A 26,460-nucleotide genomic window follows, 5' to 3' on the forward strand; every position below is an offset into this window, starting at 1 on the left:
CATTGGATTCCTGCTCGGGAGGCCTAAATCACTCGCACCTTCTTGAGTTATATAGGTCTTTTACACTTAGGAAAGAAAGATAATAATCGCTTATCATGGATGAAGTACCCTATTTATAATACACAGACCGCCTGCCTGACACTTTAATATTACACTGGCATTAGAAGGACCCCATAGGGACACTGTGATACAGTCTGGTTCCTGCAAACGAGTGTCACTATAATTAAGCACCAGCGTTATACTCACAAAATGAAAATGGGTTAAAGTCAAGGAGGAAAAGAAGAATAAATGTTAATTTTCCAGTAACTAGTTTATAAAATGTGAACTCTCGTTTACACTCCTAGACTTCCCATTACGAAGACATTTCTTATGTTGGCTACACTTCTGCCAAGAATTGCTGCTATTACGTTGAGCAGACATCCAGTGAGCAATAGCTTAGTAATAGTGCTACTCGCAGCCCCCTGGCTTGGGTCATTTTAAAAATCTTGACTGGACAAATGAAGCTTTAGACAAAGCAGACAGTGGGGAGCAATCCAGCCATGGCTGAAGCATGAGGAAAACACGGCCTAACTGTTACTCCTAGTTCTATTCCCTGTAGTTTCAACATATGAAAATCATCTTCCAAGTGGGAATTAAGTGGTGCCCTCCCTGGCAACGTTGCCTTTCCTGTCACAGGCTCAAGGGCAGGACTCACCTCCAGCCATAGTAAACAGCACATCATTTGGAAAGTTTGCTGCTACTTAAAAGTTTTTTAAGCCCAAAATGCCCAGGCCTCACTCAGCTGTGATGAGGAAGCTCTCTCAACACACAAATTTTATTGTCTCTCCCTGTAGCTGGTGCAGGAATCTTCTCAGGCTGGATTTCCAGTCCAACTTAGTGCAAAAGACATTAAAACGACCTTATTTTCCTCTTCCCATCTCTCCCCTCCGCTTCCAAAGGGGATCAAGCCGTCCGTCTGAGGACTCCCCCGCCCGCCTGCGGCCAAGCCTCACCTCGGGCCCGCGCTGGCTCCACACGAAGCTTCCTGCGGGGGGAGAAAGGAGATGGGCCCGGCTCCCCCGCGTCGCGCAGCCCCGAGCTCGGGGCCGGAGGGCCCGCAGGCCTCAGGGATGCCGGCTCCGCCGGGCTCGGCTCGGCTCGGCTCGGCTCGGCTCGGCTCGGCTCGGCTCGGCTCGGCTCGGCTCGGCTCGGCTCGGCTCGGCTCGGCCCGCCCTCCCGGGGCCGCGGCCCGCCCTCGCTGCGCCGTTTCCAGCCGGCGGCGTTTGACCGCTGCACGGCGGCGGCGCTGGGCGGGAAATCTGCAAAGTGGCGGCGGCGGCTGAAGGCAGCGCTATGTCGTAGGTGCCGGGCAGGGGCTCCGGGGCGCCGCTTTCAGCCTTTTCCCCCGCGGCTGCGGCCCCTGAGGGGAGCGCGAGTGGCCGTTGGGGCGCGCGCGACCGTTGGGCGACCGTTGGGCGACCGTTGCGGGGCGGGGGGAGGGGGAGTAGAGGGAGCGGCGGCCGCTGGCACGGGGGCCGCTGTGAGGCGCTGAGGGAGGATATTTTATTCTATTTATTTTATTTTATTTTCCTCGCTCTATTTTTTTTCATGAGACCCAGGAAATATTGAACGCGAGGTTCCGTACGACAGGGCCTTGTCTCCGTGGAGTTTAGGTGGCTTTGCGATGGGTGAAGCCCCGTGGCAGAACTCATAGTCCGGCCTCTGCTTGCCCACCTTCCCATTTATCTTGTTTTTTCATCTCCCCATGAGGGCAGAACCTGCAAGGTGTTGTGGTAGGGGCAGAAAAAAAGGCAGAAGCCGTTTGGTGTGGGTGGTTTGTGCTGAATTAGCACCTGGGGTTTGTGCTGTTTTACATTTACTATGCCTATTTTCCGTAAGATTTTCCAGCTCAAATTGTATCCTATTTGGATAAACTCCATTCTTATCTCTCTCATTCTTTGCAATTTATAAAACAATGGGCTGGATAAAAGACTTGTGTTATTTCTGTTTATCTTTCCTCATTGTGGAATTATGAGGAACAACAACAAAATTGCGTAGGGCGTTGCTAATTTCAGCACTACAGGTGAGGCCGTAAGATGCTGTCCTGCCATCTGTGCCTAGACTTGGGCTCTTTGACTTTACAGCCTCCTATGCCGTTTCAAAGACAACTGTTATTTTAGATTTAAGGTAGCTTCCAAGCTCTGCCAGTCTTTCTTCTGATCACTTGAAATTAATCATGCCAGAGAATAGTTATGCAAAATTCCCAATGTAAAACATGAGCTTTGATTTTTATTTTTTTTTTAAAGTCTGTTTCTTGCTAGCTGTTTGAGCTTAATTACTAATTAATCTTAATGTGGAAAATAACTGCATATTCCTTCTGTTTCTTCCAATTAATGGGGTGTTTTTTGCTGCAAGTTTTGAAGTTAAATCAATACAAAAGTACCATAGAGTTATTTTTCCAGTGATCGCAGAAGCTTAAGAGAAAGGTAACTGATGTGGTCTCAAAATGCATTGCAATCATCCCTAGGGTATTTTTTAATGAAAGTGAATATGATCAAGTTGCTGACTCCATATATTCTTTTTCTGCGTGTGGGGAACCTACTACACCTGCATGCAACTGTTACCATTCCATTCATTCATAAGTGAATTATGAAGGAGGTAATATATATGTAGAATTAAAAAGTATCTATTTAAATTCTGTTTCCATATACAAAGTTAAATTGCATACATAGACTCTCATTGCCAAGTAGTTTCTCAGATAAGTTGTTTTATCCAAACACTCTTAGGATGAGTAAAGATCTACCAGTATCAGTAAAAGACTGACAGTATGGCCCACAGCGCTAGTTTAACAATATGCTGTACCAATTGCATGTATTCTTTTAACATGATAAATATTATGGGCACAATGCTCATTGTTAAGATATGCAGCAAGCTTTAGACATGTACCATCATACTTTGCATAGTTTAAAAAAAAAAAAAAAAAAAAAAAGACCTGGTAGGGACTTTTTGAATCAATTCATAGATAGAAAACGTAGATAAGCAACTCTTTATTTTTTCTTCTTTTGCTCCGATTTTCACCCTGGATTCTACTCCAGAGCCATAGTAAGGCTTGTCCAGCCATGTGAAAAAGATGAACTAAACTGAATCTGGGGCTCTTCCTACTTTGCACTTTCTAAAACACTTCAGAAACTTTGCTCATCCTATAGATGCATGTGTAGGTTTTTCTCCATGTTATCCTTTGACAGATCTGAGAGAAAAGCCTTTGGCCAACTGGGTCTACCAGTTAGATGTCTGGGTGAGTTGTGTTCCATTCATCTCAGCCAGGGAGCAAGCATAGATGGAAAGAGCACAAATTTAACTTATTTTGAGTGAATGACTGGTCCGCAGAGATTTTCCTGCTCCCAGGAGGGGATAACTCGTAATAGCCCATGAGCAAACCAGACTGCTGGGTAGGATGGAATCTGACTCTTCCTCTCGGGAAAGTGGGGCTAAGTCAACTTCAGAAAGCCCAAAGTTCCCCCTCGACAGCTCCTTCCCGTGGCAAAGTGTTTGCCTGCAATGAGGCTGCCCCTGGCCCAAGTATTTGCAGTGGTTTTGCAGGCCAGCAGAGGGAAATCTGGGTTCTCTGCAGCTTCACTGGCAAACCAGGTATTTGACAGACTTTAAATAACATAATCTTGACCAGTCCACAACTTTTTCCCTAAGACTTTTTCTAAATGTTTATAATTTAGTTAGATTTTCAAGTAGTTTCTCATATATCTTCATCCTAAAGCTATGCTGAGTCCCAGATTCTGCTTTACTTTGGCTTCCAGCTTCTTTTGAGTTCCATCGTAAAAGCTTCCATCATTACATGCCTTAGTAAAACATGCAAATGCATTGGCCCCTAGAGCGCCCTTGCAGAGTAGGTGTATTAATAAATATAATGTTTCTCTGCTGCCACTGAGGTGGAAGATGTAATGGAGTCTGCATTCCTTAAGCAATATGGGTTGCTATTTAAAAAAAGAAATACATTGTAAAGAATTCCATCAAACTGTTACAACTTTAACTGCCCTTTGGCAAGAAATTCAGTCACTTTTTTATATAGGAAAATTATGTTACCTGTTTACTTGGCTTTTTGTAGATGGAATATTTCTTATCCCCCTTTTAAAAATAGAAAATTCCATCCCCCTTTTAAAGAAGATAATTGTAAAAACATTTTTCCTTAACACCATTTCCTGTATTATATTTCAAAGATGTACTTTCATTCCACTTTTTTCAAATACTTTAATTTGCACTTTTGGAATAGTAAAATAAATTAAAAGAGGGTATGTTTGGAATGAGCTCAGATTAATTATTGTGGGACAAAACATTCTTTTCTGAGACGAAAACTGAACTGAGTTCTAGAAATATGATGTGTTATACGTGTTTAATGGAGACTGTCGTTATAAAGACTTTTGTTCCTTGTTTTATAAAATACTTTAAACTGTTGTTAAGATTTAAGAATGTGCTTAAAAAGTTTCCGTTGTCTCTGGGAAAAATAGTCTTAATTTATGTTGACCTTTCTTTCCTTTGAGTATTTAGTCTGCATTCAATAAAATTTTGATGACTGCTCTTTAGAAGACAGCTGTACGATATAAAGTATTATAAATATTCAGCTTTCCTCTCCTAGCGTTGCCATTAACAGCTGGGCATCCAGTTCAGCAGAGCAGATTTTGCAGAGAGAGCTTGGCATGTTCCTGAATCAGTATAGTGAAGAAGACTAGAAACTATTTTCTAATGGTTTGGGGACCTGTAAAGACATAGAGCATCTGTTCCCCAGTTAAGTCATAGCCTAGTAGCACTGAATCATGTTAAGAGCTAAAATGATGGGAAGAACTACTTTTTTCACCTTGGCTGTACCTGTGTTTTAAATGCCTAATACATTATTTCTGCTAATAGCAGAATAATTTCAACACTTGCTCAGAAGGTACGTAAAAGATAATGATCTTGTTTTTCTTTATTTTTCTTTATCTCTAGTCTTTGAGAAAGAGACAAATATATGTTTTAATAGACTCCTGTGCAATTTCCCTTCAGTGTCTTCATTTTATTTGTGGTATAAAGAATTGGATTTTCTTATGCAAACACTTTACCCTTCTAAATAAGCAATGTTTTTATTATGTAGTATTTTAACTAGTTCTATATTTGCTTTAGGTGACATTAGTTTTCTTACATGCATTACATTTTTTAATGCTATATATGAGAAGGATAAATGACTTTGAAATTACTGATTATAGACCTTATTACCAGAAATCTTTGTGCCTAGATGTTCATAAAACTTGTCCATATCTTTCTCTTGTAGAGTTAAGAGAGCACTAAAGTTGGACACTGTTAAAAAAGATAATGTGAGTATCTTGTGTATGGAATCATCTGGGGAAGGTGTATATATGTGTATATATATTTAGAGAAAGAGAGAAGATGATATTTCATTAGAACTGTGTTTATAGTGTCACAGATTGGATGTTGTCTAGGCACAAAATTATCGCTGAAAATCTTAGAATAAAATTTATTGTCTTCCGTTTGTCATAGAATTGCCTGGCTTTAAATAATGTATGTTTGCGTGAGAGGGTTGAAAATAACGGGAGAAATATGCATGTTTTTATTATCTTCACTATTTACCCAAGAGCTGAATGAGTTAGGATCTGTCGTGAAATCATTTATTAGAAATTAGCTCTATTATACTGGAAGCAAATGTTCTGCCATGTAATTGTACATGTAACAATATGGAATTATGATAATGCTGTAATCTGCATATTATAAACTCCAAAATTGAAATGAAAACATTAAAGGCATTTTCATGACAAGGATATAATTACCTCCCTCAGCTAGGCTGACATAATGGAACAATAAAATGCTAACACTGCAATGAATTTCACCACAGTTATCACAATAAAAATAAAATTGTACTGTTGCTATTATTTTTTGTAAATGCAGCTATAGTATGTTCCCAGTACCCGCATGTCGTGACATATGTCAGTTTATTATCCACTCCTATCGCCAGTGGGTGTTGCTGCAAACACCGAGAGAGAGAAGCTTGTAGTGTTTAAGGGAAGGAAAATTTTGGAAAAGAATATAAAGAGAAATAGCTAATCAGTAAATGAGTTTCCAATAAATCTCCACATCTATGTCATTTCAGAGAGATTTGTTTATATGCAGTACCTATTTAGAGGTCTCACTGGGTATTTAGCAAATGAGAAATTTGCAACTTAAAATATTTGCTACTTTTTTTTTTTTTAATTTAAACAAAGGTGGCAAAATACCGCAGTGGCACTAAAAAAAATCATTAACAATTTAATTAGCAGCTTAGTGTACTATTACCCAACTTGTTCTGCTCAGAATGCAGCTGTGACTGTAATTTTGCATCTGTTTCTCAGGTTCTAGTAATATTTTTGTAGATGAGTGGTCCAGCTGAAATTAAACCCATTTTTTTTTCTGTCTTAAAGCTATTTCTCTCTCTCCTTCCCTTCCTGTCTTCTCCTCCAGCAAATACTCTGAAATTTTGGCGAGGCAAAGAGCAAGGCTGTAACACAACCAATCATTCACATAGATAACAAGAATATGCATATTTATGTGGAAATAGGGGTGAAAAATGGAGTATTGTGCTTCAGGACATTTAAATCAACTGCTAATTGTCTGAAATTAAGAAGAAAACTTCTGAGTTACATAATAGTCCATTATACATGTTAGTACAACTCATATTCCTAGTTTTATATTTACTGCCTCTGTAATGTATACTTTTAGTAACATTTTTTATTATAATACCTCCTCAGTTTAATTATATAAAATTAGTATTTTCTGTCAGTAATTTGTGCAATAATGAAATGTAATTTCTAGGACTTGGGTCCTAGAAATCCTAGGTAGGCTTGAAGAAAAAGTTTTGGTTCCTTTTCTTTTATTTGGTTTAAAGAGGAAGGAGTAGTATGAGGCTCTTCCTCGAGCAAAACAGGACAACACGTGAGTATGAAAGGAGAATGCATGAGCAATTTGACATTGCAGAGAAAATGGCCATAAACAAAACACAAATAACAGTTTAATTTTTTCAGCTTGGCTTTGACATGGTTTCTTTGAAGAATGTCAAAATGATCTTTGTGAGGATCTGGATTTTATATTTTACTCATGATATTGAAATGGTATAACCTACTACATTTTTTTTCTGACAGGATATGAACTTAAAGAGATTACAGATTCATCAGGTTTAATAAAGCTTCCAGTAAATAAATACTATATGGAACTCAGTGACAATTGATATGAAGAAGGCAAGTGATACATAAACAGTTCTGTAGAGATCTGAGAGAAAACTCTGCTTTAGGGAGACCAGTCTTATTTGGAAGCCACAGGTTATTTGCCTGGTGATTAATCTTGAAATGAAAAAGTTGGGCAGAGGGGAATGTTGCCACTTGTCAAGTTGTTTTCCAGCTTGTTATCAGTTGAATCTTTCTGCCCATTTGTTTAATTTTTAGATCACCTGGTAACGCTGTTTCTATCAGTGTAGGTCTGGTAGTGTGTGTATTGCTTAATACTTAAAGTTGATTTACATGTAAAATCGCCTGGTTGCTAGATCAGTAGTTTCTGAGAGTGTAAGATGCTGCTGACCCCACTGGAGTCACCTCTGAGTGCTGCATGTGTTTGGTTTTTCTGTGCGTTGCCTTTTTCATACAGTCATTAATGATGTTACTCAAAGCTTCTAGACTTTTCTGGATGGAAGCGAGTTGTTGCTCTTGATGTGCAGATAAATGTTTTTCTGAGTGTTATTGTAACGGAATTACAGTTTCTCAGAGTTGCAATGCAGCATCCAATCTATGGAGTAAACTGTGCTCCAGAGAATCCCTGTTAATTTTTCAGAAATACAGACTTGTTTTCTTCTGAAATAACTTATCTGCACAATCCTTTTATACCACTAGATACACTGAAAACTTAAAACAGAGAGGGGAGAAGTGGTGTTTTTAATGGACTCTTTGTGGGAGAGACTAATTAACCCTTGTTTAGAAAATCATTCTAATAAGTATTATTAGTTGTATTAATTATATAATATTTATTATTATTAATTATAAGTATCATATGATAGAATTAAAATCTAAAGATGCTTGTAGGTGATGATGTTTCAGGAGTCACGTTTCAACACTGTGCGAAAAATAAAGCCAGCTGCTTTAATAATTTTTTTAGACTACTTTTCCAGAAAGTGTTCATGTCAGAATACTGGAAGCTACTTTTAAAAATGTATTTATTTATTTATTGACCTGGGAGGCTAGAGATTGAATAGCTTAATTTTTGTGTAAAACTAATTTTGTGCTTGTACATACATTTAATAAATGGAAGTGCATAAAGTTAGGAATTATGTGGACAAACTGTTACCAAATATTATTAAAAGAAGCTTTGACTAGTTTGGTTTCAACATATAACCCTTCTTTTAGGAAGGGTGAAAATCAGAACCTATTCACTTGCAAAAGGAGAATTTGTAACCATTGTAGGCTCAAAGGGATTTGGATGGTCAGTTTTCTTTAGCCGATATTAACCTAGATTCTTTTACTGCATTTTAGCTATCTGAAGCAACACCCTTGAAGACCAAAAAGAAAGATCTGAATTTCTACTCACCAACAACAGGAACATGCCAAATGAGTCCATTTTCATCTCCCAAAAGTCATAATGTACAAAATCTCAGAAATGGTCTATCAAATGGTTAGTTGAACATTCTGGTTTTCTTACAGCAACACTTTTCTGGTTATTGGCTTGGTTTAGTAATTTATGTCTCATGTGGTGTGTTTGATTTCTTGTTCCTCTTAAAGAATTTAGATCTTTTGTGGTAAAGCTGAGGTTGATCTTTAGATCGCCTGTCTTTTCCATGTGTTTTTTGGAGGGGGTGGATTAATGATCACTGTGAAACAAGTTTTGCCTTTTGTTGATCCATATCAAAGTATGTTCAACTTTGACTGAGGAACACAAACAGAAAATCCAGACTGGCATTTTTGCCAATAATTGTATCCATGCCTTAGACGTTTGGCAGCTTTATGCTAACAATGTTCTACCTTTCATTTACAGAACTGGTATGTCCTACTGACAGTGAGCTTGCTGGTTTTTTTGTGTTTTGTGTGTGTGTTTTCTTATAAATGGAGAACTTTCCAGTTCTTTTTAGGACATGTGTCCATTCAGTTAAACAATCATGATTTTGATATAAACAAACTGTGAATTTTTCAGAAGTATTTCTTCAGTAAATCATACTTGCTTTTATACATGCATAGGTTATTTTTTAAGGGTTAGGGAACCACTAGATCATCTGCTGTGGCTTTATTAAATAAAAAGAAAAAACAAATTTTCTGAGCCCAGTAGCTTTTGTTTTCTAGAAAATGGTTAAATTTTGATTTGAAGGCTTTGAATGATTAAAAAAAATCCATCACTTCCCTTGTTAGTGATTTTTTGTTGAATTGCCTTTACTATTTAAAATATATATATATATATGTATATATTTCTCCTGTCTTACTTGAATTTGTCTGTCTTTAATTTTCAGCCATCAGTTCTTATTATGCCTTTTTGTTAGGTTAGAGAGCTTTTTATGCCCCATATATTTTGGAATTTATGTGCAGTAATTGAGTTTCACTAACATTCATGAATTATGATGAGTAGAAATATTCTGAGCAGGATAGAATAACCACTGTTTGAAATTTGTCTAGATATCTGGAAATTTTTGCGTTATAGGTTGTACAGTGTGCTCCCATAATGGACCTGCAAAAATGGGTAGTCGGGGGGCAGATTTTTGTGTGCATGTGTGGGTTTTTTTTTTCTTCATAAAATTAGTAATTTTTTAAAAGAAATGCAAATGAGATTTTTTTTTTAATGAATGTACTCAAGAAATGTTGGGATCTGTCAAAAGTGGTAAAACTAAAAATGAAAATAACTTGAAGATTGCAAGTTAAAAATACTACAATCTGAGAGCATCTTAATAATTTCCTTATTAAAAATAGCAAAATATTGGGACAAGCGTTGAAGTGTCACGAGTTTGTTGCTATTATAGCTATGTTTTTTTTTTTCCTGTTAGTAGTCACGTTAGTAAATCATACTAAGCAGGAAAAGAAATGTTTTACTTTTTACTGTACTGCCATTTTTCCTTTTGATCTGTCTTTGTGTGTTCTTGTTTGTTGAGTACTTCTAAGTGGATAGTTATGTGCTCCTTAGAGTTCAAGTCAAGTTAGTTAGCAGTCTAGCCCCACTTTTTCAGACTCTTCTAGCTGTGGAAAGCCACTCTCCTAGTGACCAGTGTGGTGACTTAGTTTTAGGGAACTTTCAGTTTTGACATGTAAATGTACATCTGCTTTATCTTTCTGCAAAGAAAAAGATATTTCTGAAGTATTTCCAGGTCAGATGTCTAGGACAGTCTCTTTATAAGTAATGAGATTTTGTTTTTCCAGTCTCAAGATAGGGCTGTTGTTAGCCCAGTCAGTTAATATTCCCATACAGGCACCAGTCATGTCACAGGTCACTTCTCCCTAATTTGGTTTATTATTTTGTCAAGATGGGACATGACAAAATGTCGTGTAATCTGACTATATTTCCATGTTGAAATTATGGACGTAAGGGAATGTTCTTTTTGCTTATAAAAAGACAGATCACGTGTTCATAGCTGACATTTAGATGGATAATTATTTGGTAATATAGCTGTAGCCGTGTGTCTTCCTCTGTTCATATAGCTAGAAGATGGTGGCATGGACTTTCTGTCATATCACGAATTTCAAGCTGTTCTTTAAACCCACCATTTCACTTCTCCTTCTGAAAAAACACTGAAAACAGAACAAGACTTTATTGCAAAATGAACACCATTAACTATAAAGACTTATTTTACAGTGTGTGAATTACACAAAGTTGCATGTGTAAATGTGCCCTCTTTGAGGAGACAGATGGAAGTTACTTGTCTTATGAACATGACTTGCTTTTGAGTAATGGTGTGCAGAACTGCTTCACAGAAGACTAGTTGGATAATGCTAAGATTGTTCAAAAATAGACACTTATTTTACAGGAATACATGAACCACCCTTATTGTAAGACAGTTGCCTTTATGGTGTTGCACTGTTCTGTTGAGCTGCCTGATAATTTGTATATTCATTGGAAAAGTACCTACAATCCTATAACCCATTTATTTCATAATTTTTTAAAATAACAGACTATTAAATCTTCACTAGTTCCTCACCATTGTTGGCCGGTATATTTTTGAGATTTATTTTAAATGAATTTACTTATATCCAAAGCAATCTAGGATTCTGCCCTTCCATAGTACTGGTCTAGCAGCAATTTCAGTTAGATAATTGATGGCTGATTTAAATGCAAGTTCTAGAGTACTTAGATTTAAAATGAAATCTTTTGGGGTCTTAACCTTTAGCTACTGTAGTGGAACAGCTTAAACTTTTATAGCACCTTGTCATTCTGAGGAATTTCTAAACGTTTTACAAAATATTAAAATTAAAACTTAATCCATCCTTGAGTGCTGATACTTATATGTAATAGTATAAATCTAGCAAGAAGAATTCAGTGCTTAATACTTAGTGTAGTCTCTCTTTTTCAGTCTTGTGTTAAAAAGAGGCACATTACAGTGAAGGGTGGAAGGCACCTCGCTGCAAAGTCTGTTCTAAATTGATGCTTTATTAAGCCCCCAACTAAGACCTGTTGTAGTTCCCTCCAAGTCTTTCCCATCAGGCTGCATTTCAGTTTACAACTGGCCCAACTTGAAGCATTTGTAAGAAAATACCTGTATCGTTTGGAGGGACATTGGGAATTAACTAATTGAATATGCCTCTTGGAGTACTTTTGGGGGACCAGAAAAAAGATCTTTTTTTGGACAAATGAGTATAGTCTTGATTGGTTATAGGTACTAGCAGCTCCAAAGCTGACTCACCTGTGTGCAATTCTAAGTCTCTAATTGTTGAAACACTAATGACCTCGTTGTTAAAGGGAAAGAAAAACAAATGAGTGTATGAATTTTGCTCTGCCCTTTTCATATGTATACATACACCATCACCATCTTAGTAAGTATCCAATCTGAAAGTATTCAATCTGTTGTACAAGAGGGTAGAACTGTATCAAAAGAGGGGAACTCTTACATTGGAATAGAAAATGAGAGACTAGATTAGAGTGAATGTGTGACTGAAAATGTTCTACATTACATGAAGTCTTCAAGCTTCAGGCTCGGCCATTTCTTCTCTTCAAATGTGACCTTTCTAGCTGGAGCTGAGACAAGCGTAACGCCTAAAGTGTTGGAAGGTGACCATACAGACTGTGTGAAGCAGGACACCCTCAATAGCTGGAGCTACGCTAGTTCCAGCAGATTCTTCAAAGACTTCTGGACCGTGGGATCCTATCAAGTTTTCATTAATCACTCTGTACAACCTGTAATTATCTGAGAATTAAATTTATTGTTGTAGTATTACTGCTCTAAATAATTCTGTGAGATCTGCATCTTAAAATATTTTTCATGAAATCTGACAAAAATAGCATAGGCTGTCTTTTAAATATCTAAGTAGGGGCTAGAAGGGATGCTTTTTTTTCCGCTGTTATGCGTAGCCCCCTTGAATCGCTAATTGGAGGACAAGCAGAACTCATAATGTAAAGTGCTGATTTTAAAAATAGCAGTTACTGATACACTGGATAAACTTTTAATCTGTTTTGTTCAAATATGATTTTTGTATGAATTGTTTTGGCAGGAATAAGTTGTGTAAACGGAAAATTAGAGTGGGACTAGGTTTTTTTGTATAATCAGATGTTTACTGTCCATACTCTGCATTATACATACGAGGTCTCTGTAACTGGCTGTTGAATCACCTGAGTAGATGGCAGTCAATGAGCCAGAGACTTTATTTAGTGCTGCACTAACTTTTTTAATCTTGTCAGCTTCACTGAAAATCTCCCCTATGCTCTGTTTTGGGAAAGCAATATTTCCTAGATGCTTATATTGGAATTTGGTCATTTAAAAAAGCTGAACCTAAAGTGACAAAAAGCATGCAGGTTTCTTATCAGCAGGGAGTTTATTTACCATATTCCACTTGTGAGCTCAGATTTTATTAATTAAATCCATAGGATTAGATTTTTGTGCTAATACCCTACTCTTGTTTCCTCATAGAAACATGTAGCTGCTCAAAATATTGCTGCACTGAAATATAGAAATGCAACTTGGCATGCAGAATAATGGCAACTGGCATATGATTTATCATGCCCCATCCTATGACAAGCACTCAGCTAGAATATTGTATTGTCAATATAGCATGTCAGAGCTGGGGAAGTAATTTACACCGTCTCCTTGTAGTTGCTTACAAGATGGAATTGGGGCACAGGCACTTTTTATTAAAAGAAAATGGAGGTTTCGTTGCTCTGACATTACAGTATCATAGATCTGTGCAAATATTTTGTATTTAGGAAGCTAATAGAATTAAAGGCTTCTGCCTAGTATGCAGAAGCAGTGTGTCAGAGCTATGCTAACTTCCAATTATTAATACTATAATCCCAAAGTTACCACAAAAATAAGTATCTTTTAAACTGATGAGAGGTCAAATTACAAAAGGGTACATGGTGGTAGTGTGCTTCATTATTAGGAAATTGTGAGGCTTTTCTTTCCCTAAAAGATCATTCAACAGTAAGGTTAATACTAACACTTTTTTTTTTCTTCAAATACTAGATATGTAATTTTTATCTTTTATTGGTTTTGTTTTCTTGTAAACCTTCTAGCATATGGAACTGAGCAGAAAGATTCAGGGATCGGATTATCCAGAAGAGGGCAGCCTCAAACAGAGGAGAAGGTTGAGTAAGTATTTCAGTGCATTGTGGATGCAATTCCATGATTTTTAATTGCAAGAGATACTAATGGTTCTAACAGAATTAAATTAATAGTGATTATTTTTAGTGACTATTTTCAATAGTTTCAGTTAACCAGGGATGGATTTTCAAAAGCACTGGATGGCAGTCTTACAGCTATAAGACAGCTCTCTATAAGGTGTATATATATAATAAAACTGCAGCCAGTGCTGCTTTTCACTGGTATTGGAGCATCTGATACTCTGCCAGTTACAAGTCACATGCACAATACTACACAAAGATATATAGTAATTAAGTTAACTAAAGAAATGTGCATTTTGTGTTTCCAGACTCTTTTGAAAGTGTGCATTCTTTCTTTTATATATATATATATTTTTTCTTTTTTGGAAGCATTAACTATTGCCAAAGATACAGGGCCAGATCACAGAAGTGCTTTGTGGTAAAGCTAACCACAAACGGTCATGATTAAACTTCATGTTTGTTTTGCAAAATCCTTTAATTTTTTTCTCTTTTCTTCCACCATCTTATTTTAATCCCTAGGTCCACTGACATGAAAGGACTTTGGATAGTCCACATTTAGTAAAACACTTCAGTGTTTTCAGGTGAAATATCTGATTAATATCTGATTTAATCTAATGCTTCTCACCTTCATGTAAAGTTATCCAACTTGGAAGTCTTTGAAGTTATGAGCTTTTAAACTAAGACACTTAGTTTAGATACTTAGACTTTTTAAAGCTTCTGTCTAGCTAAAAATCTAAAATTTCATACCTTTTCCAGCTAAAATAATGTTATCCCAGATCCTCCCCTATTAGTTTCCATCTTTTTAAATCAGCTGAAATTGTATTCATATCTCTCAACACTGACTATGCTTCTACTCTTGAGACCTTACTATGCTGCCATGCTGTCCTGTCATCTTAGTTGTTCCTTCAACATGTCGTCTGGTGGCTCCATCTCATTCCCTTCCTCTCCAGTTTCTCCCATCTTTCTATGAACAGTAGCTTTTCTTCGCCTTTTGTGTTTTGTGGTAAGTCCACTTTTGAGTAAACGCAAATAATATATGTTAGCAGATGACTTCCAAATATTTCTTTTTTCTGTGCTACATTTATCCAAGATGAAATCTTGGTATGCATCTTTGACATCTCTCTGAGAAGGTGTGCTTCATGGCTCAGCACCACTACGTCTGTACTGCATCTATTCATCTCTCCTCTGCAGCATTTCCAATTTTCCTATCGTTCTGTGCAACACAAGTGCTCTATATTTCATTGAAACCCAGAACCTGGGCACCCAGTTCAAATTGTTACCTAAATTCCCAAGCCCTGCACAGATCCTGTATATTTTCTCTCCAGAATACACCGTGAGATGAATTTCCTGTTCTAGCAGCTTGTCACTGAGCACTCACCTCCTCCAAGCACAGTGCAAACGGTCTCTTTGGCAGCAACTGCTTTGTACTCCGTGTTCCTGCTTCTGATAATGGCCAGACTGCACCTCCTGCTCCTCTTGCAGGCAGAGTTTGTGTCACTGGAAGTATCGCCCCGCTGCTTCAGTATTCCCTGCAAGACACTTAGTAAAGGGTTGAATTTTTCTATCTGTGTGGGTTTCTTTCATTAGATACCTAAGTGCATGTGGATTCTGTCATTCAGCTTCTACACTCTGTTGCTGGTGTTTAATATTGCAGTAGTACCTAGTGTCCCAGAAAAAAATCCCATAGATATTTTACACATTCATTTATTTTCACTGACAAATAGTATTTGTGACATTTGGATAAGTGATAGAGCCCAACAGGCAGCAGAATTGTTTGGGTTTGTTTGGGCATTTCAGATGCTGAGAAATTAAATCTTACTGCTGCACCCGTGGAAAGCTCTGAGCTCCGATGAAAGCATTTTTCCATCATACAATAAATTCTTTGATCAACATATATAGACATTTTTCTTAGTGACTGTAACTTTAAAATTACAGAACAATTTGAATAATCATAGTCTTTCTTAACATATGAATGTTTACATGCAGCAATTCAGCGTGGTTTTTTTTTTAAAGTAAAAATTTTCAGAATATCAGGCATTAGTGACAGACCAATAAAACTCCTTTATAAAATAACACCTACACGGTAATATTTTATATGAACTTCTGTACACTTTAAAAAAAAAAAAGTATTTTGCAATACACCAGCAATGGTATTTTCTCTCCTGCATAGACTTCTGTTGCTATGTAGATGCAATAGTGATGAATTTTTTTTCCCTCATAGTGTAATTCTATTTATAAATATTGAATTTCAGGTGTTCTTAAGTGTGTCTCCCTTCTATGCAAAGAAGCAGTAGATGTTTTCTGTTGTCTCCATTTGATTTCTGTGTTGATATACTTCAAAGAGAAACTAGCCTAGATGTGAAAGGGGAGATAGTGTAACAAACAACATCATGCGAGGTTGTCCGCAGGGGGCTTAATTTTAACTTCTAATGTGTCCTGTGAGCACAAACACTGTCTTATGGTGCAAGGGTTTTGAAAACCTGTCCTCTTGATTAAATTCATGTTTTGGAAAATGAATTAGTTTAATTCCGTTTTTTCCACTGTCTTCTTGCCGGGTCGTAAGAAAATCCTCTAATATTCCTAAACTTGATTTACCTATTGTTAAAATTAGGAGATATGTTTCTTTGCAGTTCCTGTCTAACCAAAGGCAACCCATATTTGTTGTTTTGACACAATCAGGTGCCTGCACAGCCCATCTGTTCCCAGTTTATAAAGATCCATGCTAAAACAATATTAAGAAAAAACGGGGCGGGGAGGGGGGCGAGAAGGGTAAATAATGACTTTGAGTAAGTAGTAATGTGTGACTAATTGAAATTTGTTTTTAATCTTTTATGCAGGTTCATGAAATTGCAGTCCAAAGTTAAAAATTCATTGGCTAGAATTTTGAAAGTGAGAGAGAATCTGAACAGCCTACAGGTTTGATTTACATTGACTTAAGTTTGTTTGTTTAGTTTTTTGTTTAATGTAACTTTAGCATAAGACCCGAAGTAAAACTTAAATATTTTAAAGAAGGTTGTCATTTTTATGGAAATAAAACATATTTAACATGGAAATCCATATGTGACAGGAGATTTTTTTTTAAAAAAAAAGAGAGAGTGTGGAAGTGCAGAACATAGAAACTTCTTTGAAACCAGAAGAGTTGCTTTTCCAAGTATTTATTTTTTAATTTGCATCTCTGCTCATTTTGTGCACAAGTAAAAACATAGAAAGTATTACCAACTATTATTTGTAATTCCTGCGATGTATGAATTAATACTACATAGATTCTAGTGTCTTTGAAAATTAAATATCCCTTTATACCATTTAACGTCACTGTATCATCATTTAATAGAGTCTATTTAATTCATGCTAAAAGGTAAATAATTTTTCTCTTTTTTTTCCATATTTTATTTCTAAATAAATTTAACACAGAGTTAGTTCCTATATATCAGTATCCTCAGAAATAATTCAATGTTCTCCAGGTATTGTATTGATCTATTTTACTTGCAAATGTAGTATGAACAAAAAAAAAAAAAGACTACAGATTTCTAATCTCTTAATTGAAATGTTTTAGTAAACTCAACTGAAAAATCCTTTATATTTCTCACTAAATCAATAATTAATATCTTTAGATATATCATGAATGCTTAGGATTGTCTTCAATATAATCTTAAATGCTCATAGCTTTTCTTTATTACTGACACAGTAAGGTTTGTACATGCTACAAAATCAGGTTTTGGGGGAATTGAGTGTTTATCTGTTTTAACAGGTTATGAATGAAGCACAAATAAGAGGTTTTTAAGTACTTTTTCAAAGGCACAAGAATTCCATTTTCAAAAGTATCATTTTTTTAAAACACTATGCACTGAAGTTGCTTTCACACTAGAGCTTATGCAAAATTCTAAAAGGAAACATTCCTACTTTCAGATATGTTTAGTAAGTTTTAGATGTTTCAAAACCACTTACCTATACAAGAGTTTTAATAATATGTTTAATTATATTTCTTTCCAGGCTTTAGAGGGCAGTAGAGAGCTTGAAAATGTTATCGGTGTCTCCGACTTGTCTTGTATCTTGAGTGCCGAAATGCAGAAAACCCAAGTGCTAAGTAAGGAGGATTTTCAATAATTTTTACTCCTTTACAACAATTTAATAAGGAACATTCCTTTTTTTTTCCCTCTCTAGATTTATAATCCACTGCTTATTATAATGGCGTGTTATATTCCTGGCACCTGATACTCGAGTTGTCTTTGTCAGCACTGTCTGTTATAGATGCACTTTAAATGTCCTTGTGCATCCAACCAAGGACATAACAGGAGGCAACTCCAACTGCCCACTCTTCTAACTAGCCAGGATGCAGAGGAAGAACTCGCAATAGCAACACCTTTTCTGATGTAAATAGTTAGATACTTAGTGGATAGTTAGCTAGTGATTAGAGTAAACGTTAGCACTTTGATTGGGTTTCCTTTCTTCTCTTTCTGCAAGGAAGCTGTTTTGTTTGTTTGCCTGTGAGGAGGATTAGCCTGAATATAGGCTTCCAGGCTTTAAAAATAGCTATTCATGTGTCTTTAAATGATGGACATACCAGATGCTCGTTGTGTTGGCGTAAGGGCACTTTAAAGATGCCACATCTGTAATACTTTTCCAAAGAAACCCAGAAAGCCAAAGATTAACTTATGTGTCCTTGTAGGAAGTTTTTTATCTTGGGACTCATGAATGTTTTGCAGCTAAAAGAGCATTCCCAAACATCTCTGCAACTGGGAAGTTGGGAGGTGTGTGTGTAATGGGGCAGTATTCTAATGTACAAACACTTGCCATTCTTCACTTGGGTATAACAGCAGGAGGGACTGAGAGATTCAGAGGTTCCTGTAAGAAAAAAAAAAAAAAATCCTGATTCAGAGATGAAGGGCACCAAAGAGTTTGGTTGATGTTCAGGCTTTAATGGCTATACCTCAAACAATTTGTTTATTTGCTTTTACAAAAGCAACATCTTTATCCATCCCCAATCTATGCCCCCTCATCCCCCTTGTCTATACTAATAAGGCATGATAATGATATGGGGATGTGTGTGTGTGTGTGTAAATATATATATATATTTCGTCATATTTACCTACCAACACTTCTCAAAGATTTTTCATATGTGATGTTGTATCCAACAGTCTTTCTTCCTGCAGGCTTCTAACACCAGACCCTTGTAGGGGTTAGGACCCAGATCAGAAGTCCTGGACAGGGAAGTACATGCAGTGTCACTGTGTCCACTCCCTGGACAAATGTGTGATAAGGATAAAACAGTTCCCTATTCTTTACCAAATGTGATGTATTGCCAGTAAACATTATTCTACAACCTGTCTGGCTGCTCTGTGTTCTGCAGAGTGCAATAACACTGCAATTAGCAATAGCAGAGCAACACACAGGGTAGTACATACATAGTACATAAATAGTACATGCATACATATTTATGTTATGGTTATTATGTTTGAAAACAAGGACCGCAGTCAAGCCACAAGCTAGAGGATTTTTCTTCTCCAAGAATGCTGACATATCTAAAGCATGCATTTAGGAGTGGAATGTATTTTTGGACCACCAAGAACAACTGTTGTATAAATTACCATTTCTCTCATGATTTGTGTTCCCGTCATCCAGTTTTCATTTTGCATATGTATACACTGTACTACTTGCTACTGTAATGCATATAACCAGATACTTTCTTACACAAGAGAAAGTTTTCTGAAAACAACCTATATTTACATTACTACCCCACACTACATTAGGGCATTAAGGGGCATTAAGACTGCAAAATCCAGGAGAAGGTTGAAAATGAGATGTCAGACCTATTGTTGACACTATCTATTAAGTCAACTTTTTTTTTTTTTCTTTCTTGTTTCCTTCAAAATGGAAGAGAATGGTGTGTTCCCTGGTCTCTGAATTGGGAATGAAGCACCATGTCAGCACAAGATTAAAAAAAAAAAAGGGGGGGGGGAGAGGGAGATAAAATATGGTATGAGGCTTGTAAACACAGCTACTCCAAATTATTTTCATTTTGCAAATGTCATACATTTTGTGCACAGTACACAGATAGCTTTTTTATTATCCCTAGAGTTAAAACACAAGTGTGTTGACAATAAGAAAGAAAATATACGTGTTAGTTATTTTTCTTAAAAACTCTATGGTAAAGTTTCTTGACTTTACCTTTGTTTCTTCCCTAGTGAGTCAGGCAGAAGAATTACAGCTGTTGAAAAGAAGCCATGAAAAACTACCTGTCCGAGGTGAGGCATTTTTTATAATTCTTGTGTAACAGGTGCATTGATAATTTAACTGATGCATTTTTAGCAGTTCTTTCCATTTAAAAAAAATGGATAACCCTTATCATGCAAAAATTATAAAAATCAAATGTGTTCCTGCAGATTATGCAGGCTACCCTAAACTTTTACACTCAAATACAAATTTCATCTTTTCAGATGTTTTCATTATGTCAGATATTTCTCCATAAAAGTCTATAATGGAAGAAATCATGATGGTCCTGCATTAAAGGCATGTTCTAGAAATAAGTGAAATCAAGTCTTAGACATTTTACATGCCCTCTATGTATATCAGTTATCCTTGTTCTTCCTCTTCCTCCTCTCCATCCTGCACTTTCAGTGTGCAAGCCAAGTAACATATTGTCCTTGCAGCAGAACCTTTATCACCTATGTGTTTTGTGAGGTTTTTAGCACACTCTTGGGGACTGTGGAATCCAAACTATTAGCTTTCTTTGTAACTATTGCTGAGAAAATATTTGAGGTTGGTGGCATTTAATATAGTGTGGTCCACATAGCCACGCTAGTCACTTGTTTAACTGGGATGGCGAGGGGGATGGAAAACAAGTTTTCTTATGTATCACACTCATTAAAACCAACGATCGTTAACCACTTCTGGTATTTCTGTTAGCTTTTGTGCATCCTACCTTAAAATGTGCAAGAGCAGAATCGAAGTTGTGATCTGAACTGTTTTGCCTGCCACAGCTGTCCCAGCCAGGAGGATTTTTTTCCATTGTACCTGTTGTGCCCATTCTTGCAGTGTATTTCTCTGACTAAAGTCTTTCTTTGGTAGGGAATTTTCTTCTTATAGTGATGAGAAAATAGAGTATTTTCCTTGGCTCCAAGAAGACTATCATAAAATGAGAAGTTGAATTTGGCTCATTTGTGCAATCTACTCTCTTTGCTTGACAGTACAATGTCCATATGTCCTTTAGTTCCAGGGGTCACAGCTCTTATCAGGCAGTGATAATGCTGAGCACCATGGGCCACTCCACATTTGAATAGGCATTGCTTCCTTTGGGTCTGTCCTTAGTGGCCACCAGGATACACATTAATAGCCCCATCTTTGCTCTGGAAACTAGCCCATAATGCTAAACATCTGCCCAACGATCAGCGTTGCTGGATAAGATACTACCTTTGTGAATGTAGGGTAGAAATAGAGCTATGAGCTCAATTTGAAGGCCCAATAAGTTGACCATCTTTAAATTTCACTTTTGATTTGACAAAGAGTAAGGTCCATTTTGCTGTCTTGAAAATATGGAAGTGGTAGAGACATTAAAGGTGTGTCATTTTAAAAAGAATTTGGAGATGTTTTGCTTTGCCTTTTAGTTTTGGATATGTTTTTTCGTAGTTATTTATAATTAGTTATGCTCAGGACTTAAAACCTATGACTATTCTGTGGCTTGAAACAGATGGAATGTCACATTATCATCACATGGCAAGGCATGAAATTTGCTTTGCATAAACAACCTCTACTTAAAACAACTTAATATCACATGGTGAGGCATGAAATTTGCTTTGCATAAACAACCTCTACTTAAAACAAATTAATACAAAACATTCCTTGCTCAATGGGCAGCTTTATGTAGGACTCAGTATATCATTTTGTGTGACCAGCATAAAAAATGGCATCATTGTTTGTCCATGACTAGAATTTACAGTAAACAAAATATTTTTGAACAGAATGTAAGCAAACTGCACAGCAGCTGCCAAGAGATGAAATCTAGTCAGTTTGCTACAGTCCAAAATACATTTTATATGTGTTGAGAATAAATGTTTAGGCTGCAATAGGCATAAGTTAAAGGCAAATTTAATAGTTTCCCAGTTTGAAAGAGTGAAGATAGCATTTGAAAAATGAAAGCTACTTAAGCTGGTTATTACAAATTATCTTAATATTTTGTTTCCTAAAAAGAAAAACATTGACATAAATCATGTCCCTGACTGTTTTTTAAGTAGGAAACGATAAGAGAGTGTTTGAGAAGATCAAATACTTGCAGTATTAAGGAAAACTATTTTCAGGCTGTATCCTATAATGAAATTACAAGATACTTTTTTTTTTCTGGTTGTTCATCCTGTCAAACCTGAGGGCAAATAGAATTATCCTTGTTAAGTTTACTACCGCCAGCACTGATACAGTTCAGTTCTAAATGTTCATTACTTTCACGTCATTTTAATACCAAACAAGTGACTGTGTGCACTCTTTGCAAGGGCTTTCTGAGAGACGGTATCTCTTAGTGTTAACTAAATGGGTTTTCATTTAACCATATTTGAAATTAATATTGCAAACAAACCGCGAGAGACATGGTCCAAGTAACACCAAGTTCCCACCGGCCTGCCCAGATTTTCTATGCTTTGCAAAGCAGACAGTGAAAATGCTGCCCTCTGTTCTAAAACAACTACGAAGCATGGCAGCTGTACCTTGTATGCCAGCAGGCAGGAAAATAACTATTTTTCCTTGCAGGTAGCTTAATCTGCTCCAATTCATGCAAAAACTCCCCAGTCAGCAAAGAAACACCTGCATTAGGCCAAAGGATTCAGCAGCAAATGTACCCGTGAAGCATGTACATACAGAGAGGCAATGCTTTTCTCCAAGATATATGTTTCCCTTAGCACCGTACCTGAGATTAAAATGCAGTTGGATAATCTCTTCCGTTAAAACCTTAAAATCCTCCCTTTGTGACCGCGGCTGCGGCTGGCCCAGCTCAGGCTCGTTGGGTGGAGGTCAATGGCAGAGATGGAGAAGTGTTGTGCAGAGCCACAGCACCAGTGAGACAGAACTAAAACTGGGTTAAGATTACTTCAGTGCTGAACACGTGGCTACACAAGGACGTAGTTAAACACTTTTTTGGCTGTCCCCATGCAGAGACCCTGAGAAATGATTCTACCCTCCTGCATTTAAAATTAAAATAAATAGTGAATTGCCCCCAAGTGTATCTCAAGTATGAGTGCTCTATTCCATTACAAATTGTATCTTGTGAATTTAAAGTGTTGTTCTGGCTAATCTTGACTGTATGTCTTCTGCCATTATATACAAGAAGGCCTTTTCTTAGTTTGTAAGTATGGAAAGTCCTGCATAGTCTAAAAGAGGTAATAGAAGCCACCTAGTCTGGTGCACAAAAATCGCAATTTTCTCGGTACAGCCGAGTAATCTTGTCTATTGAAGGAGTATTCCTCAAAGGCAGGGAGCTGGTCATCAGGTTTCTGCTTGACCCCCAAATAAATATTTCTCCTTTGCTAGCAGGATGTGGGTCTGTTGGGTTGTAGCTGCCCCTTAGAGGTGCACATTTTAAAATACAACCTGAGCTTTGGAAAGTAGCAGGGTCTGAGGTCACGGGCATGGTAAGCTTTTTGGGTAGAAGGGGGCAAATAACAAACCTCTCCCATGATATAACATCCTCTGCTATGTAGATGAAATATTAAGCTATTAACTTGGGTGGCAGATACAGAAATGCACATGAGACATATGACTATAGGCCACCGACGTATATACATATAGAACTGTCAACCTGCATTTTATATGTAGGTGTCAGCCACATTTATTCATGAATTTTGCTCCTGTTTATACTCTGTTTTCCTATGTAACTTTTTACGGACTGAATAACTATTAATTTTTAATTCTAGCAGATCTAGACTTTAGTGTATTAAGCTTAATAAAAAATTAAAAAGAATTGTAGCTCTTTCAACAGCTACATGTAGCAACTTCTACATGAGGATAAATACTGCTTTCTCCCATGAACCTAATTATTTAAAATTCAGATAGAAAAAAAAAAAGAAACGTTAGTTTGGACTCACTTAGTAGCAATTATATGTTTAAGAGGTGTAAATAACTTGCTATCCAGACATTACAAATATCCAGGTGCTCTGTATGTGCTGATGACAACAAAATTGAAAAGAAAGACTGTAATAATTCTGACTGGTTTTCTCTGCAGAAGATATTGATTATTTGTGTGTGGTGAGAGATTTGGAAAATTCAATTAAAGGAGTTGTGCAAAGGTTTCATAAATTTTCCTTGTACAGCGTGTACACAGACATTGTTGCGTATTAAATCAATGCAGCACTTCACAATATATTTTCTTTGAAACATAAAAATAAATAACATTTAAACAGTTCTGCTTACTACAGAAACAAATTTTATTTTCTGTGAAGCATTTAGTCATGTGCTATCACTGACTCATACACATTTGCCAGCTGTAACAAATTTTATAGACGTTTTCTCCAGAGACATAGCTCATATACTATGAATTTTTAAATGAGCAAATGGTGAAGAAGGGATGTCAGCAATATAAAAATTGATCAGTTAAAAGATAAAAGCATAAGTAAAGAGATTTGTATGGTAGTCTTAATAGGTTTTATTAAATAAAAATACTATAAAAAGACAGTAATGAATAGACTGAAGGTTTTAACTGTGGTTGAGGTGGAGAAAAATTATTCTGGCACATTTAGTAGAAGATTGGTTTTATATCACCTGACAGGTGAACATTTTTTTTCTCCCTGCTTTTTAGATCTGTAAATGTTTTAGAGCAGTCAAACTTGGGGAAAAATGGCAGTGGAAGAAGAAGGGGGAAGGAAACTTGGGAAGCTTCTGCCTTGTTCTGCTTTTGGGGGCCGAGTGGGGACAGGGGCCGAGGGGAAAGGACAGCAAAGCTGCTACCACCCCATCCCAGCACGGTTGGGTCCTGGGGCTTTCCAGCTGCTCCCTTGCCCTGTGCAGCTCCGCTGCTGTAATGAAGTCAAACGTGATCAAGAGTTCTGCACAGGACGAGAGAGGAGAAAGGGTTTGGGTGTCTTGGTGTGGTTTGGTTTCAAGCAACTCACTATCCTCATGAGCTCACACACAGCCAGTTGTGTCCTGCTGTGACAGGCATTGGAGGTTCTGTGGGGCAGCTGGGAGGTAAACCATATTCTGCGTTGACTATTGGAATATCCAAATCATAATGCCAGCTGTACAAATATTACTGTAACTGTGACAGCTTTGTCAAAATGTGCTAGCATGGGGTATGCTTGGAAAGTTCCCACTGGCCTCTGGGCCTTTTCTAAAGTGGAGTCAGTTACTGGTAGCTCGTTAATGATCATTTGTGTAAACTAATTGTGTTTATTTGGTAAAATGTTGGAAACTTTTACCTGAGGCAAAGCTAAAGAAGTGCCTTTTTTTGAAGCAACCATCTGTGACCTGGTTTAGGAGAGAATTTCTGGCTTAGCCTGGCTCGGCTCTGTGTAGTGCCCCAGGCCCCTGTGAGATCCACACGCAGGACTTGGCCATCGCGTCACGGATGAGAAGCGTGGGACATCCAGGAAACCACAGCAGGAGAGGAGGACAACCGAGAAAAGGAGAAACTGGGGAGAATCCCCTCCGTGCCTCCACTGCCTTAGATTCCTCCCACCGTGCCGGTTTCCATGCAGCCCATTTCCTTCTAGAGTCTTTCCGGCCTAAAAGCCACTGTGAATATCTGGTTGTTCTCGGTACAGCGTAGAACAAATAATTCTGAGTTGTCTCTTACCCTTTTGCAATGGTAGAATTGAAATGAAGCCTGAGCCGTCCGCACGCACCAAGTTCACTGAGATCAGAGCTGATCATCTGCTGCAGAAACCACTCGGAAATCTTGGCACTCAGAGGCACCTGCTTCCAGCCCCTTTCCCCTTATGCTCTCATTCCCCGAGTTCCTTTCTACTCTCACACACGTTTTTTTTCTCCTCCTTCCAGCCATCTGCTCAAACCATCAGCCCTCGCTGCCCTCCTCATGCTGGGGAATGGGCAGCCGGGCTCAGGTAGCTTTGCCTCTTTTGCCATCACCTTGGAGGTCCCAGGGATGGTTGTCCCCTTTATGGTGTCCTTGAGAAAGGTCTTCTGCTACAGACCTTATTGATCTTTATTTACTTGTTTATTATTAGCATCAAAAAAAAGAAGGATCAAAAGGATCAGCTTCTAATACTGGTAACGTGTTATAGTCTGCTTTGTGCTCTTTGGTAACAATTTAGCATATGTGCATGCATTCACAAGCAATTAAGACAACCTCCTAAATCACTGTTGCTCAGCTGAGACACTAACTATATGAAGGGGGTGCTCTTAAACCACTGCAGTAGCTTCTTAAATTCATATTAGTGTGGGATGTGCGCAAATGCTGTATGAACACCACTGTAAATAGCAGTGCTGTGTTCACGAATGCCGTGTCTTCCTCCACAGGGCACGTTCAGACCGCCGGGAGCTCGGAGTTCCTGAGGTCGCTCCTTGACTGAGGCGTGTGGCCGCCCGCCGCTCTGCGCCTTCTCCGGCTGCCAGGGCCAGGTAGGGCCGTTCGAATAATGAACTTGCTTAAAGCAGCTGCAGACCGAGGCCGTCTGCAGGCCTGTGGTCAGGACTAATAGCTCGATGGGAAAACAGTTGTTA

General features: G+C 37.6%; 1 protein-coding gene across 1 annotated transcript; it reads left to right on the forward strand.

Annotated features, from left to right (window-relative positions):
- Positions 1–1,230: 1,230 nt before the first annotated feature.
- ITGB3BP (integrin subunit beta 3 binding protein) lies at positions 1,231–25,939 on the forward strand. Its single transcript, XM_088522424.1, is given in 10 exon segments — positions 1,231–1,337; positions 5,297–5,339; positions 8,532–8,670; positions 13,696–13,771; positions 16,641–16,719; positions 17,794–17,887; positions 19,986–20,045; positions 25,777–25,813; positions 25,815–25,850; positions 25,852–25,939. Coding segments are annotated over 10 exon segments (657 nt in total). The 5' UTR covers positions 1,231–1,332.
- Positions 25,940–26,460: the final 521 nt, after the last annotated feature.

Source organism: Tinamus guttatus, unplaced genomic scaffold (genome assembly GCF_059628265.1).
Source record: "Tinamus guttatus ecotype Peru unplaced genomic scaffold, ASM5962826v1 Tinamus_guttatus_pri_ptg000153l, whole genome shotgun sequence".
NCBI lineage: Eukaryota > Metazoa > Chordata > Aves > Tinamiformes > Tinamidae > Tinamus > Tinamus guttatus.